Source organism: Trypanosoma brucei, chromosome 3 (genome assembly GCF_000002445.2).
Source record: "Trypanosoma brucei brucei TREU927 chromosome 3, complete sequence".
NCBI lineage: Eukaryota > Euglenozoa > Kinetoplastea > Trypanosomatida > Trypanosomatidae > Trypanosoma > Trypanosoma brucei.
The window spans coordinates 736,811-756,520 of NC_007276.1; the positions used below are offsets into that span (position 1 = coordinate 736,811).

The window sequence follows — 19,710 nt, forward strand, 5'->3', positions numbered from 1 at the left end:
CGACACTTTCCATAACCTGCTGCAGCGCGCAGCTTTGGAGATTCCCCTGTTCTTTCCGATGGGAATGAAAGAAGAAAAGCGGCAAAGGGAGCAAAGAAGAAGAACTGGCACCAAGAGCTATGGTGAGAGCCATCAATATATTATTTTTTTTCCGATTTTCATGCTGGGTAACCCCAAAAACATCTGTTCTGTTTTTCCCTCATCCTCCTCCCTTTTGTTTCACACCATCCCATCATCACACACATTCTGAAACTATACAACACGGGACTATTGGTGACAGTACTTCAAACGTCCACGAAACGCGTGGCGCTGCAACAAAACACAAATACGTGTTACTCCTTCTCCCTCTCTCTCTCTTACACACGCAGTCATGACTCCCAAAGCACCATCACCCCCTAAAGAACCCAATGATGCTTCCAGTGGCACGGCACATGTAAGAGCTCACCGTAGCAACTGCTGTTCGTAAGAAAGGCACAAAACTGAGCGCGTACCACATCATGGATAGCACCTGAACAACCGCGAAGAATACAGCCAAAAAGCTCGACTTCCAATACAGAGTAAAAAAAAGTGTGAGCAGGAGAGATACGATAAATGCAATTCCAGCCTCCAACCGCTTTGCGCTAAAGAGAGAGTGTAGTTGTTGCTTGATACCCACAAGAAACATTGTGGAACCGAAGCAGAACATATTCCCGACGGTAAGGAAAAACGCAAATTTCTTAGGGAAGAGGGCAACCGTCGGAGCGAATAGTGCAGCAATGACTATAAAAACAATTCCCATCCCGAGTACCATAAAAAAAGCCCAAAGTCGTTGAGAGTAGGAGAGATCCATCATCTCCCGCACATCTCCTATAAGTCCGGTATCCTCCGGTATATCCAAAACCTCAACCTCCGCTGGGGGCTCATCGGAAAACATCCCAAACGCCTGACGCTTCACACCGCCAAAAAAATTTCCCGCCGAGCTGAAGGCGGATCCAAAACTCTCCTGCGCATTGCTCAGCATCATGGCTGCTAAACCAACAAGAGAAACCATCATAACAATAACGATAAAAAAGAAAGATAAGAATAAAAAAAATAATAATAACGAGAATAGTAAAACAACAACAAATGAAAGATTATATGTAAACAAACCATCGGAAAATGGATAAGTACAACAACAATAACAATAAGAATACAGCGGGAACAAATGGAGAAAGAGGCACACCATGGTGCTCAATGCAAATTCCATTCAAAACACTCAATAATACAATAACAAAACAGACCACGCTGAAAGTATGTGGGTGAGCACACTACAACAGTAGAGGTTGGTTCAGAAAAAAACTGTTGGAGGAAATCAAACACATCCCCACATAATGCAAAAACAACAATAATAATGATGTTGATGATAACAAAACAAAGGGGAGGTTTCTCCTACTTTTTAAAATAATAGTTGATAGCCCACACACACACACACACACGCACCTGAGACTGAAGACTCATCCTTGGAAAAAAAAAACGATATGACACATCAAAGACAACAAACCGCCTTCGGAAATTCGTCAAACATCACCGCAATGTTTCCGAACATTTCAACCACAAATTGCCACAGCGATCAAAAATATGGCGGCCGTCCATTCCGAACACAACCGTTAATTTATTGCATCTGCAAACGGCTTCCAACACACGGATACCGTCACTCCCTCCCTCCCTCTCTCTCTCGATATTTAACCACCATCACATCGCAACACGGCCTTAGTTCTGACAGCATTCCCCTGCAGAATGGAAAACAGCAGAAACAGATATAAAAGAACACGTAAGTTAATCCCTCTTTTCTCTTGATTTAAAATAAAGGAAAAAAATGCGCGTCACCCACACCGCTATACTCATCTCTAGTTACACCATTTTGTAACTATATAACCACGGCTGTGGCCCCTGCCGAACTCCATCAAATGACGGTGCCTCACGCATTTTATATCTTGATAACACTACGATAACTTCAGCGGGTTCATCAGAGCCCTCCGTATTAACATCCCCTCGAGTGTTTTGGGATAATTTCACTCGACGAAGGCACCGCATGAAATGCACTCGCCCACCCCTAACATTAAAATATGAGCAGTTCTTAATTAGAAGGGAGAAAGGAACCCCGTCAGCATGCGTATGAACACTGAAAGATGAATCAAGTTTACGTATCATTTGGAAGAGCTCCTGCGGTCGCACCTGAACCTCATCGTAGAAATGATTTGCATCGCGCTCGGAGTCTCTCAACGAGGAGGAATCGCCGACACCACTCCTCGACACGGTGTTTTGAATGGTGATGACATCATTTTCCGCTACAAATTCTACCGGAAGCGGAGGTCCATATTTTAAAACGGCATCTCGTGCAAGAGAATCAAACCGTTGCTGAGCAATACTTTGTCCACTATGAGCATCCACGGTATCGTAACCGCAATGTTGCGCACGGGACAAATGCGAGCGTTCATTCCATTCGTTTGAAGTCGATGGTACCGTACGGCCGTAAGCGGTTTCATTTGCAAGCGCTTCACTCTGCTGCTGATGAAGCGCCTTAACATCTGCTGCGGTAAGTGGGCTTTGAATACCCAAAGCAGAGGAACCGTGTCGCCGCTTCCATTTTTCTTCTCTTCTCGTCGTTGCCGCCTGTTGTTTTAAAAATTCGTTCATGCAAACCCGGTGCGTCCATTGTTTTGTAGCTCTTCTGCCTGTGGAATTGACGACGGTGGCTAAACGGCGCTCGACACGTCGCTGCCGCCCGGTTGTAGCCAAAACTCCGCGAAACATACCTCAGAACTGAAGAGTTGTATCGTGAAGAAACACACCATGAAAAGGATTTTTGTTGTTGTTGTTGTTATTTTTTTTTTCAAAAAGGAAAAAAAAGGAAAGGGAGAAGGAGAAGGAGGGGAAAGGAGGATCATAACAATGGACAAAAGGACCCACAGGTAAAGTTAAAACATATTAGCCTTAACGGAGCATAAAAGAGAATGGGAGAAAGGAAAAGAGTAAATTACAATGGAGTGCACAAAAGGCATTATCGTATCACTGATGTGCGGAGAGAGGTCCCGCCATGCCCTCCAGTCTATAATGTGCGCGGTCAGCATAAAAACACAACATATCACGCTCCAAAATAAAGATAGCAGTCGCGAACAAATAAATAGAATTAGGATTCTCGAGATTAGGCGAAACGCGTCAATATACTCAACTCAGAGAAAATAAAGCCCCATCCTCCCTCCCCCTCCCTCTCTTCCCTTGCTAACGCGCAGCCAAGTCCAAATAATCACGTACGTATATCATGACGCGGTGGTAAAGATGAAGACCAGGCTTTTTTTTCGACGCAGCATGCAAAAGGGAAGAAAAAAAAAAAAAGAAACATCGCTCCTTCGGCACAACAACCAAATACAAAAAAGACAAGCGTGCCTCCGGGTGCGGTGTTCCAACTTCCTCCTTACACACTGCAAGCTGCGCGCACATGCAAGGGCGAGAAATACCGATATACATAAATATGAAAATGGAGCGAACCTACGATGAGAAGCGTAATGATGATGAATATCTCCTTTCTTGTAAAGTACAGGTAGCAGTGGTGTGATCCTCCCTAACATGCACTAAGGAATCTGCGTCTCAGCTTTTTTTTTTACAAGTGGTATGTGTTCTGACTGCGACAATGCGTTTCGGGTTGAGACTTTAGTGATGCGGAGGGCCTCCCGCTCACGGGCGGACTGCACGAACCCAGTTGGATCCACCCGTAAGTGGGCAATCACCATCGAAATGATGAAAGCAATAAAAAAGAGAATTGCCAACAGCAATAAAGTGCCTCGATTCATTCCTACGCCCAATTCATAGTCCTCGCCAGGTGATAACATCGCCGGGTCGGAGGAATTTGAAGATTGCTGCTGGTAGACAAGGTAAGAACTCATCATTCCTCGATCCTCATGATCAAGAGAATGGCAATGGTACACCACCTCACCGGGATAACTGGCGGCCCTCCAGCGCAGTACCGTCACACCATCAAATATGGGAATTGTGTCACGAATGTCACCGGGAAAAATACCATAGTCTGACATGGACACATTTTGATGCATTCCTCCTTCTCGAGGTACAAAACTAACGAACTTAAAGTGATTGACATGTGCGTGAAATGGATGAGGCATGGGATCGTTGGGGTCCCCGAAGATGTGGGCCTCCACGACCGCATTGAGAGGCACCACAAAGCCGTGATATTTGTCGTAGTCGTGACCCTTTTGTCCCATAAAATGCTCATAATAACATGTGGTAGAATTCACGAGGGAAGAACAATCAGTACCCTGCCCTATAATATAGTACGATCCCTTACCTCGAAGGGTTAACTGCGAAAAGGAAATGGACCTCTTCACAGCAGCTCCCTTCGTGTTTAGGTAACGGACACCGGTAAGGTTTGAGCGCACGGGAAACTCCACGAGCATCGGGTGCCTACTCACTGATGCAGCAACAGCAATGTAAAAAACTGTATCACCTGTTTCCACCAAGGAAACGGGAAATGTAGTCTTTTCCGTATAATTTCCATCACATTGAACCACCACATCGTAACGAGTGGCAGTGGTAAAGTACAACCAATGGGCAATAACCTCGCGTGACTTTGCAAGTGGTACGCCATCCGCAGCAACAATGTGGAACCGACACGCCTTCGGAAGACTGATGTTGAGGTGGCAGGAGCCGGCTGCGAATGCCATGCGAAAAAGTTTAGCCTCTCCGCTGTGGACTGTCACGGTGGGCTTATGTTGTCCATTGACGAAAAAGAGGTCTGAAGTTAACTCCAATTCTTTCCCCTTCCTGTTCATTATGCGAGGTCGTGAAGACATGTTGTTTCGTATGGCCTTGTCCACAAAATCCATAGTGCGACCGTCACATAACTTGGAGGCACGTAAGCGATAGAGGTGAATAAACAATGTAACTTGAGGCATGCTGAGCAGTGTGTCATCTCCCTTTACGTCATCCACAACTAAAGCACCGAACAAACCACCCATTAACAAGAGGTGTGTGGAGCCATGAGCATGAGTGTGATACCAGTTTAGTCCGGGAAGGTGATCATCCGGAATAGGCAATCTATACCTAATGGACTTTTTGGGTTTCACTTCCTTGAAAACATCGTCGATATTTGGATCACCATGCACACCGTGGAAGTGAATGTTCGTTGAATTTACTCCATGGTAAGTGTACATGTTTTCTTCCCCATCTCCATAATCTTCGCTACCCAAGTCGTTAAACAGATTGAGAACGAGTTTCCCTCCAGGTTTGACATGTATAGTCGGCCCTGGAAGTTGTGGAACACCATTGTAGACGTAAAGCCGTGTCTTATATGTAAACACGGCGCCTTTTCCAAACCCCTTCAATGGAATGGTCACCTCCACGGGACGGACGTTGAGGTTCAGCAGCGTGTCTCCTCCTGATGGAAAAATATCCGTTAATGGAACCAACTCTTCACATGCACGAGATATAACCACTAAGGGAAGGAGCAAATGCAAATGCAAATGCTGGAAGAAGCGGTTCAGAACCGCAGGCGCGGAGTGTTGGCCGGTGATTCGTCCATTCATTCCTTCAGGTTTATTTAATTTTCGGTCACAGCCACACACACAAAAGAAAACACAGGCACGTGTGTACGCTGCGGTGCCGTCCCTGGGGCTGTAAATCTTTTCTTCAAACCCCCCACTTTTATACGATGAGCTAGTCGGTGTACAAATATATATATATATATATAAGAATGCCCCACTAACAGAGCTGTGCATATGAGCAAAAAAGAAAAAACAAACAAACAAATGAATGAATAAACCAAAGTGGAAGATGAAAACATATGAGAAGAGAAGCAAGGAAACAAATATTCACAACCAAACAGAAAGCGAAACAACATATAAAATAGACAAAACCCGTATGTGTGTTTCTTTATTCCCCCCTTTTTCCCCCCTCCCCCTCCCTCCAATGAAAAAAAAAAACACCTCCACACATATCCTCCTTTTCAATGCACATGCAAAAAGACAGAGAGAGAGAGAGGGAAAAAAAAAGAGAGAAAAAGAAATAATGAATTTATACTCACTCATACGCCCACGCCAGCGCAATGGAAGTGCCCAACTGAATCCAGTCAACAACTAAATACAGAGGGAAAAAGAAGAAATGGGGGAACTGGCGGGGAGGGAGAAGGGGGGGGAAAAAAAAAGAATGCATCTCAGACAAATCGAAAGAATTGAAATGCACCATACGCTACACAGCATACCGTCACGCTACAACAACAAAAAAAAAAAAGAAAAATCCTACCTATCATGCTTCCTCCCAACCAAAAAACCAAAACATCAACAACGCAACGAAATGCAATAAAAGCGAATAACAGTAATGATAACTCCTTCGCTCTACTGCATGCAAAGAAGAACAAAACAACAACATACAACATCATTATCATCATCATCATCATCATCATCATATAACTCCCTAAAACCGTACGCAACTGCACATTAACATGAACACCAACAGAAATGACCCGATAATTCCACTACACTACACGACTCGACTTAACTCCTCCAATTGCTCTACGGAACATCCCGTCCATTTGGGATGTGTAATGTCAACATCATTATTAATAATCATTTGCTTATATTTAGTTTCATTCCTGCGGGCAATGGGATCACGCCAGTAGGGATATCCCGCCCACCAGCCATATTTGCGTTCCGTTTCCTCTGAGCAATGGCTCATGTGCTTCCATAAAAATATAATAGTGAAAATCCCAACCGCGGCATGCATCGGATATTCCTGAGTGAATAATTTCAGTTGGAAAACCGGTAGCCGGTCACACTTCCAACGAGTGTAAACCATTTTTCTGCGCTTGTATGCGTAGGCGCGCTTTTACTCTCTCTCTTTTTTTTTTATTCTTCTTCTTTTGTTTTTGTTGTTGTTTTTCAATACAAGAAACAAAAGGGCAACAACAACAAAAAAAAAAAGATGGGGTCTCCTCACAAGCGGGGGTCTCTCTGAGAAACTTATCCTCTTTTAAAGAAAAAAAAAAAAGAAACAATTAGCAAGTAGTGTTATGGAAACAGCAAAAAAAAAAGTGGGGGAGAGATGGTGAAGACAATGGTACAAGTACAGAAATACACCCGTACACGTTATACACTCATATATTTTTATTCACTTATTTATTTACATTTGACAATGCGGAATCGCTGCAGAGAACGTGTAAGAAGGCATGTGATGGAACCCCCATCCATATCATCACTGTTATTTCTTCTGATACAAAAGAAAAAAAAAAGAAAAAAGAAAAGAAGGAAGAAAAGAGAATTTCAGCCTCCATTCCAATCCCAGAGAAATACAGTGGAGAGGTTAAATAGTAGAAGAGAAGTAATAACAAGCAATGCGAATGGGGAAGTCTCGCAGAGAGCGCGAGTGAAAGGTTCTAACATGACAAAAGAAGAAAAAAAGAAAGAAAAGAAAAAAGTAGTACATCCACAATTACATCGGAGTTCATCCATTCTAATCGGTCCACGTCATGCCGTCGACCGGAGTTTCTTCACACACTTCAAGTGCGCTGGTGGGAGCCCACGTGCCTCGTTTAAATGTACCCGTTTGAGCCATTTTCAGCGCTGGGTAATGCATAGATGCCGCTTCATCACAAGGCCTGTTCTTTTTGTTGAAGTGTCCCTCATAATAAACCCCATCAGGGAATATCCACTGGCCGTGTGTAAAGACGCCATCATTCCACATGCCGCGATATTCGTTTCCGCCTACAAAGTGATATGTCCCATAACCATGCTTGCGTCCATTCTTCCAGTTGCCCGAGTAAATGTCACCATTGAGGTAAAAAAACATCCCGCGACCCTCACGCTTGTTCTCGAGGAATTCTCCCTTATACACCGTACCGTCTTTGTTCTTCATTAGTCCTCGCCCAACACGCTTACCGCGCACGTAGTCTCCATGATAGCATGGATGAAACCCGTATTCAATAATATATGAAATGATGTGACAGCCTATCTTATATCTGTCCGCTACAGCCTTCACAAAGTTCTCACCAGCCACCACATCACCGAGCTTCTGCAGCTCCTTCTCCACAATTCTATCGCACTCACTTTTCCCCAAACTCACAAAAATGTACCGCCCCCTTCCATGTTTCTTCCCTTCAAAAAACTCCCCATCATAGCGGTCACCATTAGCATAAATTGCCTTTCCACTTCCCGTGCGCTGTTGGAACTCATCACGAAGCCCGGCATATATTCCCAGCGTGCATACGGAACGGACAAAGTTGCGGTCATAATTCATACCTTCCCCTTCCATTTCTTCACAAAAGGTATCAGCCCATGCATCCACATCCGCCTCACGCTCATCCTCAGGCTTTTGCAGGTATGATTCCTCAAATTTCAACCATACAAACATCTCTGCAGCTTTAAACCCCGTCGTCTCATCAACCTCATCGTAGTTTATCTCCACATTCTTTTGCTTCGACATATCTACCTGTTCAGTTTATATACTGGAATTCAAATATATATATATATATATATATATATATATATCCGTAACTCCGTGTTGGAGGGATGAAACGTATATATATATATATATAATGTATTGTTGTTGTTGTTGTTGCTGTTGTTATTTCTTCTCTTTATTTTATTTCTTCTGGTGTTTCTCCTCTCCTCTTTGGTTCTATTTGGTTTAATTCCCTCACCTCCCTTTTCTTGCAAATGACATAATGGCGGTAAAGAAAGTTTAAAAGATTTGGTGGGGAGGAGGGGTTTTTTTAAAAAAAACAAAAAAGAGAGACAGAGAGAGACATAAAATCGGTTAAGTCTTTCCTCAGAGCGGAGTACCAAACACATTATTAAACAACTGACAAGAGGAATAATTCAACAAAACCAAAGAAAAAACAATAGTTCGATGCTAAATAACAACTTAAATAAAGCAACAATTAATAAAAATTGTTGTTAGTATTATCACTACCGCGAGTGATTTATACACACAAATAAATAAATATCGCCGTACAGATGTCTGCAGCAGTAAACATTTGCCTTCACAGTGGCGTCGCTCAATATTTCAGTTTGTATGTAAATGCTATGAAAACTATGGCTTCAACTGCGGGTGTACTCTCTAAAAATTATAAAACATGAGGCGCCATCATACACACACGCACACGCTCACACAAAAAGAAAAAAGAAAAAAGACGAGCATCCATTTCCTTTTTGCCTTTTACCAATCGTTAGAATTATGCCGCTATTTTCCTCTACAAACTAATGCAATCTGCTGCCAATGATAAGATATAAATATTAATATAAATGTATTTCTGATTTAGCTTTTATCCTTCCTTCAAACTTGTGTGGCTCCAATACGCAGGTACGCATGGAATCTCATTGCAACGCTAACTTAAAGCAAAACCTAAAAAAATAAAAATAACAATAATAATAATAATAATAACGGAAAGTAAATAGAGAAAATAATGAATAGATAATAGAAAAATGGAAGCAAGAAAAGGAATCAAACAAATAAGTACACTGCAATATGTGATAACACGCATGTAAGCAAATACATTAATTAATATATGAACACGTGCTATTAAGCCAGAGTGAAGGATAATGTAGCAGCGGTTATGGTAGCGCATGAAAGTATTCGATTTCCCACCGCTTAGTGGAAGGAAAATTGGTCACAACATCCATTACTTTCACTTCCCCTACACTTCCCTTCTCACTCAAGCCTCCATCCATTCTCTCTTTTCTTTTCTATTTTGTTTTTTTTTTTAAAAAAGAAAAAAAATATTATTTTGCTTTTTTGATTTAATATATTCTTTAACTCAGAAGTTATTTAAGTAACTCAAATAGTCCCTAGTTCATATCTCACTCCCCTGCGTTGGCGTCGGTGTTGTCTCGTTGCGTTTGTTAGTATGGCATTAACAAAGAAAAAAAAAAGAGGAGAAAAGAGTCAAAAGTGAGAAAAGGTGCTAAAAAAACAAAAAAAGAAAAGTGTTCCATACATTCGCGTTGCGATGTATGTTGTCTTTCCTCCTCTTCTCCTATCCCACACGAACACAAATATATAAACACAAAAGCACTTCTTTCACTCTCTCTTTCTCTCTTTCTCTCTTTCTTTTTCTCCTCACGCCGCTCCTCTTCAGTCCGTGTCTTCGCCTTCATCGTCTTCGGCATCTTCATTTCTTTCCTCTTTTGTATGTTCCTCTTCACCAAGTACGAAAGGACCAGCGACTACCTTAAGAATACCTCCACGCTTCGCCATCTCAATTTTCATCATCTCAATCGCCTCCTTCATGCGAACAATTCCCTCCTCTTTCAGCTCCGTCTTTGCGCGTAACCGATATTTGGGTGGTCCAACAATTGTTACGGAAATGGGAATGAGTGGATCCTTTCCAGCCTTAAAGTCGCGGCCAACCAGTAAAACTTCCCGTAGCGCATTCACACCATCGCATTGAAAACATGTCATTTCAATATCAGCATGAATGGTTGCAATTTCTGTTCGCATGGTGTGCTCCAGCGTTGTCATGAGCACCTTTATTTCAGCTTCAGATATTTCCAGATCCCCGAGAATACCCTTCACATCTTTGGTTTGGTTCAGTTCATAGAGCCATTCCCATGCGTGTTTACCGGGTTGGCGACGGTACAAGGGGTAAGCAATTCTTTTCATAGCTTCCGCTGGGGGAACACCGCATTCATCCGCCACATGACACACAACAGACCGAACCTCATTTCCCTTGAAGAAACGGGCCTCACAGTCTTTCGCCTCCTTTAGCGTAACCTGTTTCTTGGAGAGATCAATGTAACCCTTGTCCTTATCGATACGAATAACCTGCGCTGCTTCGTTTTTACCTACTTTGATGACCTTACCGATGGCACGAATGCGAATCCTCGTGATTTCCGTGTATGGAATGATGCCTTCATGGTTGCCATACTCCAGTAGCTGCACCACAGCGGAAGTATCATTCACCTGAATAACCTTCACCCAAACAACATCACTCTCCTTTGGTAACTTTTCCTCATAAAAGTAAACATCAGCTCCATCCCATGTGGTTACGCCTAAGCAGGCACCTACGAACTTCTGCTGGCGCTTATTGAGGTCCTTAATCCATTGTTGCTTTGCTCCATCACCTTTACTGACTACTTCTGTTCCGGCAGTGGCAGCTGCAGGCGACACAATTGCGGCTTTTTCCAACAATACCACCAAACTTTCAAATGCAGAAGAGTCCAGAGGTACGCCGAAGGGTTCTGCGATGAGTAACTTCCTTCGGGATAAGTTGGCATGAAGGCGGAAATACTCCTTTGGAACTTGGAAGTACACGCCATCTGTTGTTTGGCAGCAGCACTTCGTTTTGTAGTCTACATTATCCGGACTCTCCACTATACCGTAAGCTGCCATCTCTTCTTGGAATGATCAACCCTATTGCGCTGCGTGGCAGGAGATTTAAAAAAAGAAAAGGAAGGGATCTCGAATATATAAATATGCATAGATACATACACATACAGGTGCGTGTATTTATGCGTATGTTTGTATTTGCTTTGCGTATGTTTATACTCGTAAATACAAGAAGGTGAAATAATAGACAAGCATCCAAGCAGAAAAATATCTGCAAAACAGAAACGTGAAATGGATGAATCCGTAGCTGCTTTTTAAGATCCCGCGCACCTCATAATCAGAATACGCCCAGTTGTTAGTCAAAATATGATCATATGTAAACAAATATATCATATCAACTCATGTGAATTCCTTGTATTTTCCTCTTCCTCTTTTTGGCCTTTGCGCCACGTACCTGCAGGTGATATTAACTTAATTTGCAGTTCTGCATATTTGAAGAAACAAAAAACTTTTATGTCCTTCTAAAGCAAACAAATAGAAAGGAAAAGAAAGAGTTGACAGCAAATGGTAAAAAAAAAAAAAGAAAAAAAGAGCAGCAGCAGCAGATGAGCGACGATCACAGTAGAAATTTTATTTTTTTTTTTGAAAAAAAGAAAAGAGAAAAGATGTTTAAATACGAGTGAGAGCAACAGTTTCTCAAACCATATAAGAAGAACTGCTCCATCTCCATCTCCATCTACACCTCCCGTACACCAGATGAGTATGTGTTAAAGTACGGGAAATGGAAAGGAAAGAAAAAAAAAAGAAAGAAAAAAAAATACATAAAGCGTTGTGAAAAAAAAAAAATCGTTCTGGGGACTACATGACTGAATCGACATTGAAAACAGAACAAAAGAAAAAGGGAGAGAATGAGAGGAGAATTGAAAGAAAAAAAACAGAAACTTTCAATAAAGAAAATGCGAGCACCCACACGACTAAAAAAGAACGTCAACACGCAACCGCCTTTTCATCACCACCCTCCCCGAGGAGTCAGATATATATATATATATATATGCACACACACACACACACAGACACACACCTCTCCAAACTTACACCACACGGCCAACAAATAAATTTTAAAAAAGAGGGGGGGAAAAAAAAACACAACTCAAATATTTTGGCTACTGTGGTGAAGAGCCGGAAACACTTCAGGTGAATGAAAGGAATTCAGAACAAAGAAACAAAAAAGGAGGGGAGCGGGATTGCGCTCAGCTGGAAGAGTTTAAGACGCAACTGTACAGAAAGAGGAAGCTAGCAAAAGTAAAAAAAAAACAAAAAACAAAAAAAACCTCAGCAATGCGTCAAAAAGATAAAAAGAAAACTTTTTAAAAAGTGCCCACACAGGCAAACCGTAGCAGTAACCAGCAAGCCACTAAATGCGACGGTACTGAACATTATCTGACGGAGGACATCATTTTCTCCGGTATTCCGTCACGTTCAACAGAACCGCTGCCTTCATTAAATTCCCGAGTAAAGCTGTCATTGGATTCATTGAAAAGCGCCTCGATGGCATCGCGATCATCCTGCCCGAGAAACGCCCCTCGCGCCGCTCCATCAGCTCTCCAATCGCTACCGGCACCTGCGGGACTTCCACCGATCCAATTGCCAAAAGAACCGCCCAAATCCTCTTCAGGTTCCTGCAATTTAATGCTGAGTTTGTCATGTTTCTCACGTAATGTTGACAATTCTGCCAACAAACGCGCCCGCACTAATTCCTCCCGAGCCGCATCAGCAGCCGCGTCGCCGCGGTCACCCTCTGATCTCCTCTTCTGAAGGTTCCTTTCCTTCTGGGACTGCCTTCCCATCTTGAGTTAATGGCTTTTTTTTTTTTTTTATTTAAAAAAAAAAAAGAAGAAAAAAAGACAAAAACAAGACAAAAACAAATACAAGCAGAAAGAAGGAAGGAAGGAAAATAAATAGTGACAAAAAACAGCTCGCAAAAAAAGTGGATATTTAAAAATAATAAGCTATTGAACAGGTATGAAACGCGAATAAGAATAAATGATAAGATAGAAGGCAGTTGCAAAGACACTACATGGACACTGGGAAGGCATCCGCTATAACAGAACATCAGGGCATAGAGAAGGGAATAAAACCAACAGATAAAAATAAGCAAGTGAGTTAAATTCAAGGAAAATAAAAATAAAAAGAAACCCAAAATATAAAGTGTATTTAAAAAAAAGAAAAGAAAAGAAAGAAAAAAAACAGGCAACGATAGCGCGGTATGGTAAAAGAAGAAATTTTTAAAAAAACTAAATGACGAACAATAACAAACAATAATGAATGGAAATGGTAATGGTAATGGTAATGGTAATAGTGTAAACAAGGACTAGAACCCATACTCCACCAAACCCCTCAGTAAAAGAAACAACTTTTACCGCACTCTTTCATAATTTGCACGCTCACATCCGCACTTTACTGCACAAGTGCAGCTAGTTAAGGTACACAATGTAAAATACAATAAAAATGGCAAACGGGAAAGTTAACATAACCTCCTGCAGAACACAAATACAAGTAACTGGAGCAAAAACTTTGGGGCTAATGGTGACGTCAATAATAATGACGATAATAGTAACGATACTAACAATAACATGTTTGGCGCCACTGGTGCTACTGTTAGCATCAAAGAGACGCATGAGTAGTGACATGCAACAAACTGTTATTAGTTAACAACCCTAATAATGTCATTGGGATAAACATATGAAAAAGCAGCCGCCACATCCAGGCATGACAGCGCATTTACGAGAAATAGTGGCAGCCCTAATTCATCAAATACCCACAAACCTAACGAGCCCTCATGCACATCATGTCCCGCCTCTCTGAACTCTTCAGGTGTTCCCCATATCGTACACCAACAACCAGACAAGATGCAGTAACGCCGAATGCAGTCCTCAATATCCTTTGGAAAAGTGGCACTTCGTGTGAGGACACTGACGGGGGTAAATTCCCGAAAGAATATGAAAGCAGAGAAGTGGTTGATGTCATTAGTGCTTGTAATTCCGTTTCGTTTAACTTTGGGTTTGTACTTGGCAGACGTTGTGACGAATTCAGACAAGTTCATGACACGACATCGCTCACCTCGATCATTATGAACCAGCACCGACGGTATGGCGCCCCCAGAACCAGCACCAGCAGAAAAGGCAGCAGAGAAGTCGCAATGAAGATAAAGAGAAAGTGTGTTCATTCCCTTCATAAAATACCGCAACTCACCCGTGCTGAGCCAAAATGGAGATGTGTAATGACGTTCTTCCGCCAGTCCGACTGCCTCTTTCATTACCGTCACATCATCCGTTAAAGCCACGCCACGCATTGAGAGGGCGGAAGCAGTGAAGTCCACAGTTACAAGCGAGTCACCGCTGCTCATCCGCACCTTCCGCTCAAAAGGTCCATGAATTAATGCGGCTCGTGCGTAATCAACATTCAGAAATCCAGTCAGTAATTCTTCCGGAACCATTAAAGTCGGAAGAGACTTTGAGCACACGTTGAGGCGTAGTTGTTGCACTTGTGGCCAACTGAGTACATATTCCACATGCTTTTCTTGATGTTGTTGATGTTGTCTGAACGGCTCATCATGTGATGAAACATATGAATCCATTGATGCCTGTAATAAATCATGGGCCCAATTCGCCAGAGGCTTACAAAAAATGGTGCAACGACGCTTTTGATTCATTTTATGTTGGTTATCTGCCGCACTCTTTTTTTTTTCAAAAAAAAAAAGTAACAACTATAATATTAAGGAGTATTATTAATATTACTACTACTGTGAAATATTTAATGTATTCTGGTAAAACGTCGTCACTCACTTCATGAAAAGAACAAAACAAAAAAAACGGAAAAGGAACAAAATGTGAGCAAATGAACGAATGAATGAGACAAGCGTAAAATAAACACGTTGCACAAACAGAGAGAACATGGAATCCAAAAATGTTTTTTTTCTGCTTTTATTTTTCTCTCTCTTTGCCGCGGAACCAATTTAAAAAAAAAAGTAGAATAGAAAAAACAGGAAAAGAACACGGAAAGAAAAAAAAAGACACAAACCTGAGAAAAAAAAAAAGAAAAAAAGAGAAAAGAGAAAGGGAAAAATAAATATATAAAAATCACAATGAAGTGGCGCCTGAATAACAACTGATAGCAATCCTTAATAATAATAATAATAATAATAATAATTAATATCATCACTATCATAAGAGTAATAAGAAAGGATGCTGTGAGGACACGTTTTGTACAAGAAGGGAGAAACATAAACATAAACACGTGAAGGAAAATAATAACAACAATGAAGGAGTACCAACGTCAAAACATGGAGGCAACACACAATTCGTTTCAGATGCTTGCCGTGAAGATAAACAATTTTTTTTTAAATGGGTATATATTTGTATGTATATATATATATATATATATATATATTTCGTACGCACAAATTGTGTTTCAATACGGATAATAAGAAAGAAAAAAATGAAGGAAAAAACCAATGACACTAATGTTATTTATATAAAGTACTTTCTCATATAATTTTTTATTTATAAATAATGGGGTATAAATATATAAATATATAAATATGAGTATGAAAAGGGAGAAAAAAAAAAGAGGAGATGGATATGGATATGGAAGTGAGTGGAACTGTGAAAAGGTGGATGAAGTTGTTATGTTACGGGGCTTTTGCTTTTTCTCTATTTTTTTTTTTCGTTTTTGGTTTTGCTTTTGCTTTTTGTAGAAATTTGGTTCGAGTTTCTTTTCCTTTGCTTTTTTTTCTCGATGCTTTCTTTTTTCTTTCTTTTCTTTCTATTCCCTATTCCTTATATACTCTCCTCTCTTTCATATATAAATATATATATATATATATATATAAATATATTTTTTTTTAAAGCACAAACTTCTAATGTCAAGCATACCGCCTTAAACAATCAATAGAAATAAATAAATAATAACGCCACATAATTTAAAAGAAAAAAAAATCAAAACTGCTCGTCATGGGGATCTCACGCCGGAATCCAAAACAAAACAAAACAAAAATTGGAAAAATAACGAGAAGTAAAAGACATGCGGCATTTATTTCCACTTGGAAGCCGGGACTTTTCTTTTCCTTTCTTTACTTCCTTTGGGCCTCTGTTTTGTAATATATATTTATATATTTGTTTATTTATTTATTTATTTATTCCTCACAGTTCAAAATAATTTTTAAAAAATATTGGGACAAATAGGAAAAGATGATGAACATGAAGATGAAAAACGACGAAGGGGAAAGGAACGCAAAAAAAAAAAGGGAAAAAGGGAAAAAGAAACAAGGGATCAAGAAAAATTACACAGAACTCAAAAAATTAAAAAACAAAACATCAAATAAAAAGATACCGCCAAACAAACAACCGAATGAATAAACAAACAAACAAACGCGCACAACACACACAAAAAAAAATTTTAATTCCCACTCACAACGAAATAAAGGCAACAACACACCTCAACATCCAAGTTATTGTCACCACACACATAATTACACACGCACGCATATGCGTGCAAGCATCAAACAAAAAAAAGAACAAAACAGAGCGATTACGCTAGTTATGCGACGGAATAACAGAATAAATACAGATATAAACATATAAATATAGAAATATAATAAATACAAAAATGTATAGAAATACGTATATGTGTTACTACCGTCATCACATCATCATCATCATTATCATCATCATTTTATTATTGTTACATTTACAATATTTATTACATTGTTATTTTGTTGTTATTTTGTTGCGGTCCGCTTCGTCCAATCCCGTTTTCATCTTCATTTTCCTCCCTTTTTGCGTTGCAAATCAAATCCAACAGACCACTAATCACTCCATTCCATTCCATTCCACTTCTCTCATTTCTATTTTTTAAAAAAAATAAAAATAAAAATAAAAAATAATATTTGCTCCTTATCTTTCAATCCCTCTTTTCATTCATATTTCTTTTTTCTCTTCTTTTCTTTTCTCTTCTCTTCTCTTCGTTTGTTTGTTTACCTTTTGTTTTTTGTTCTTTTTTTTTCCTTCTTTTGTTTTACAAATAATGAGCAAAACACAAACACAAGAAGAAAGTACATAATTCCTCTTTCTTTCCCCTTATGCACATGAGTGTCTCACATATATATATATATATATACACCACGTGAGTGTTTATAATAGACGTAACGAATAGGGCAGAAAATAAAAATAAAAAAAAAAACAACAACGCAATAATAAAGTAATAAAGTAATATAATAATAGAAAAGAAAAAAAGTAGGAAAAGGAACGAAGGAAAGAAGGAAGGAAAAGGAACGAAGGATAGAAGGAAGGAACTATATAAACAAACATTTAAGTAGAATAAAAATAAACATAAACAATGACATAATGAGCAAAACTAAACTAAAACAAAGCCAAAAACAAAAAAAAGACACCAATTATAATAACATAATTAAAAAAATATATGAAAAAGAAAAAAAGGTAAAAGAGATAAATTGAGAACACATCAAACTTATTTCCTCCTCCCCCCACCTTTTTTTTTAATTCATTTTTTTTCTTTCTTTAATTTTTTTTTCACTTCAGTTTATTTTATTTTTGTATTACTGTTATTTCTTTTTTTTTCCTTCTTCTTCTAATTTGTCATATTGTTGTCATTGTTTCTTTTTGTTTTTCTTTTTCTTTTTCTTTTTTTTTGTTTTGACTTCACTCCATTCATAAGTTTGTTACGGGGAGGAAATGACATGGACAATAAAAATGGAAGAGAAAATGCAAACACTTGTACACGGTAGACTCAAAAACAAATCCCCGCGCCTCTTCTTTTTTTTTTCATTTGACACCTTCATTTCAATTTCAATTTCAATTTTAATTTCAATTTTAATTTTAATTTTAATTTTTTTGTGAGTGTTTTGTGTGTGATTTTTTCGATTTCATTTAATTTTTTGTTTGTTTGTTTGATTGTTTATTTTAATCATTTATACAAATATGTTTTACTCAAATATTTTCCGTAGGAGTTTTTTTGCTATCCTCAATTTGTGTGTGTGTGTGTTTTTTTCTTTTCTTTTTTCTTTTCTTTTTAGGTGTTGTCCTCTCCTTTTGGTTTCTTTTCGTTGAATGATGTTTAGTTTCGCCACTTTCACACCTGTGATGACTGAAAGAAATAATTAATGTCACAACAATTGAATGAAATCAAAAAATTAAAAAAATTGAAATTGAAATGAAATTGAAATGAAATGAAGGAAATTGAAAAATCAAATGAAATGAAAGAACGACAGAGATGTGAAGAGACAAATAAAAATTTTTTTTTGAAAAAAAAAGGTGGAAAATAAAAATAAAAAGTAACGACCGCAACTCTTTTCCTTTTCTTTTCATATACACCTTCAACTTTTGTTTTCTTATATAAAAAAGAAAAGAAAAGAAAATCTTGATTTTGTTTTTGACTTTTTTTTTTTGGTTCTTTTCAACCCTCTAATCTCTTTTTTTTTATTTTTTTGCTTCACATATATAAATAAATATATATAAATAAATATATATATACGTATAAATATCTTTCTTTATGCTGAGGTGTATATGCGCAAGAGTAAATAAAATTTTAAAACACGTGTAACTGCACAGTGAAGGGGGGAGGAGAAAAAAAAAATGCAAGTGAGAAATAAATCTCCTTTCGTTAAGAATTTTAAAAAAAAAAAAAAGTAAACAAGGAAAAATTATGGGCCAGCTGTGGCGCAATCTCTAGAATAAACAAAAAAAAACAAAAAAACAAAAAAAAAGAAACGAAACGAAAAATTATTTCACCTTTCATTTATTTTCTGTTTGGTTGATTGGTTTCCTCTTTTAAGTTCCGCGTTCGTGACACTTCTTCTCTTTTCTTTTCCTCTTCCCTGCCCTCTTATTTTCTTTTTCTTCTTTTTTTTTTCGAATTTTATTGTTAATATCTTTCTTTCATTCGTTCGCTTTCTTATAATTTATTTGATCCATTCACCTCCCCATCACTTGTAGTCATTAGTCCCTTTTATGTTTTTTTTTCATTTATTTAGTTATTTATTTACTTATTTATTTCCTCTTCTCCTAATTTTATTTTAGTCATCACAAAACGTCATTTTATTTTTTTTTCCTTTCTTTCTTAATTTCTCCTCCCCTCTCCCTCTCCCTCTCCCCCTCCTCTCCACCGAAACCCCCAACCCGTTCCTTCGTTATTCGTTTCTTTTCTTCCTTTTTTTTTTTTTGCTTTTCCTCGTGTGCATCTCTCCCATCAATTTTTGTTACGTTTTGCTTTTTGCTTTTTGCTTTTTTTTTTTAAAGAAAAAGAAAACGTCGGGCCAAACACAAACACGCACACAAATGTATAGACTTATTGATTTATATTTATATATATATATATATACAAAAATAATAAAACAAACAAATA

The 19,710-nt window shown here is 38.8% G+C and overlaps 8 protein-coding genes across 8 annotated transcripts, besides 57 other annotated features; all 8 read right to left on the bottom strand.

The window, feature by feature from the left end:
• Positions 1–19,710: part of a sequence feature (sequence corresponds to BAC RPCI93-27C5) that runs on past both edges of the window.
• On the bottom strand, positions 389–1,225 carry Tb927.3.2850 (hypothetical protein, conserved; the record flags this gene model as incomplete). Its single annotated transcript, XM_838785.1, has 1 exon — positions 389–1,225. One exon carries the CDS (start codon positions 1,223–1,225, stop codon positions 389–391), a length of 837 nt encoding a protein of 278 aa, XP_843878.1.
• Positions 1,032–1,105: a sequence feature (A-rich).
• Positions 1,436–1,458: a microsatellite.
• On the bottom strand, positions 1,870–2,772 carry Tb927.3.2860 (hypothetical protein, conserved; the record flags this gene model as incomplete). The annotated part of the gene is made up of 1 exon (XM_838786.1): positions 1,870–2,772. The coding sequence occupies one exon, from the start codon at positions 2,770–2,772 to the stop codon at positions 1,870–1,872; it is 903 nt and encodes a 300-aa protein (XP_843879.1).
• Positions 2,856–2,899: a sequence feature (GA-rich).
• On the bottom strand, positions 3,591–5,555 carry Tb927.3.2870 (hypothetical protein, conserved; the record flags this gene model as incomplete). Its single annotated transcript, XM_838787.1, has 1 exon — positions 3,591–5,555. One exon carries the CDS (start codon positions 5,553–5,555, stop codon positions 3,591–3,593), a length of 1,965 nt encoding a protein of 654 aa, XP_843880.1.
• Positions 5,699–5,720: a sequence feature (AT_rich).
• Positions 5,756–5,883: a microsatellite.
• Positions 5,992–6,032: a sequence feature (GA-rich).
• Positions 6,401–6,433: a microsatellite.
• Tb927.3.2880 (hypothetical protein, conserved) lies at positions 6,508–6,822 on the bottom strand (the record flags this gene model as incomplete). Its single annotated transcript, XM_838788.1, has 1 exon — positions 6,508–6,822. One exon carries the CDS (start codon positions 6,820–6,822, stop codon positions 6,508–6,510), a length of 315 nt encoding a protein of 104 aa, XP_843881.1.
• Positions 6,851–6,906: a sequence feature (T-rich).
• Positions 7,241–7,284: a sequence feature (A-rich).
• Positions 7,410–7,440: a sequence feature (A-rich).
• Positions 7,477–8,445, bottom strand: Tb927.3.2890 (hypothetical protein, conserved; the record flags this gene model as incomplete). The annotated part of the gene is made up of 1 exon (XM_838789.1): positions 7,477–8,445. The coding sequence occupies one exon, from the start codon at positions 8,443–8,445 to the stop codon at positions 7,477–7,479; it is 969 nt and encodes a 322-aa protein (XP_843882.1).
• Positions 8,479–8,510: a microsatellite.
• Positions 8,563–8,591: a microsatellite.
• Positions 9,374–9,405: a microsatellite.
• Positions 9,716–9,750: a sequence feature (AT_rich).
• Positions 9,877–9,947: a sequence feature (A-rich).
• Positions 10,037–10,079: a sequence feature (CT-rich).
• On the bottom strand, positions 10,096–11,352 carry Tb927.3.2900 (elongation initiation factor 2 alpha subunit, putative; the record flags this gene model as incomplete). Its single annotated transcript, XM_838790.1, has 1 exon — positions 10,096–11,352. One exon carries the CDS (start codon positions 11,350–11,352, stop codon positions 10,096–10,098), a length of 1,257 nt encoding a protein of 418 aa, XP_843883.1.
• Positions 11,813–11,882: a sequence feature (A-rich).
• Positions 12,068–12,107: a sequence feature (A-rich).
• Positions 12,323–12,342: a microsatellite.
• Positions 12,344–12,370: a microsatellite.
• On the bottom strand, positions 12,726–13,136 carry Tb927.3.2910 (hypothetical protein, conserved; the record flags this gene model as incomplete). The annotated part of the gene is made up of 1 exon (XM_838791.1): positions 12,726–13,136. The coding sequence occupies one exon, from the start codon at positions 13,134–13,136 to the stop codon at positions 12,726–12,728; it is 411 nt and encodes a 136-aa protein (XP_843884.1).
• Positions 13,170–13,215: a sequence feature (A-rich).
• Positions 13,506–13,536: a microsatellite.
• Positions 13,884–13,923: a microsatellite.
• On the bottom strand, positions 13,994–15,001 carry Tb927.3.2920 (hypothetical protein, conserved; the record flags this gene model as incomplete). The annotated part of the gene is made up of 1 exon (XM_838792.1): positions 13,994–15,001. One exon carries the CDS (start codon positions 14,999–15,001, stop codon positions 13,994–13,996), a length of 1,008 nt encoding a protein of 335 aa, XP_843885.1.
• Positions 15,307–15,405: a sequence feature (A-rich).
• Positions 15,471–15,498: a microsatellite.
• Positions 15,698–15,738: a microsatellite.
• Positions 15,838–15,891: a sequence feature (AT_rich).
• Positions 15,989–16,148: a sequence feature (T-rich).
• Positions 16,149–16,186: a microsatellite.
• Positions 16,324–16,343: a microsatellite.
• Positions 16,449–16,488: a microsatellite.
• Positions 16,500–16,521: a sequence feature (AT_rich).
• Positions 16,583–16,677: a sequence feature (A-rich).
• Positions 16,684–16,720: a microsatellite.
• Positions 16,899–16,965: a microsatellite.
• Positions 16,989–17,021: a microsatellite.
• Positions 17,161–17,199: a microsatellite.
• Positions 17,207–17,229: a microsatellite.
• Positions 17,274–17,366: a sequence feature (T-rich).
• Positions 17,508–17,582: a sequence feature (A-rich).
• Positions 17,590–17,641: a sequence feature (GA-rich).
• Positions 17,644–17,792: a sequence feature (A-rich).
• Positions 17,839–18,004: a sequence feature (T-rich).
• Positions 18,164–18,202: a sequence feature (AT_rich).
• Positions 18,244–18,270: a microsatellite.
• Positions 18,351–18,414: a sequence feature (T-rich).
• Positions 18,485–18,568: a microsatellite.
• Positions 18,592–18,619: a sequence feature (AT_rich).
• Positions 18,803–18,850: a microsatellite.
• Positions 19,042–19,076: a microsatellite.
• Positions 19,159–19,217: a sequence feature (T-rich).
• Positions 19,323–19,361: a microsatellite.
• Positions 19,439–19,469: a microsatellite.
• Positions 19,488–19,600: a sequence feature (T-rich).
• Positions 19,663–19,686: a microsatellite.
• Positions 19,688–19,710: part of a sequence feature (A-rich) that runs on past the window's edge.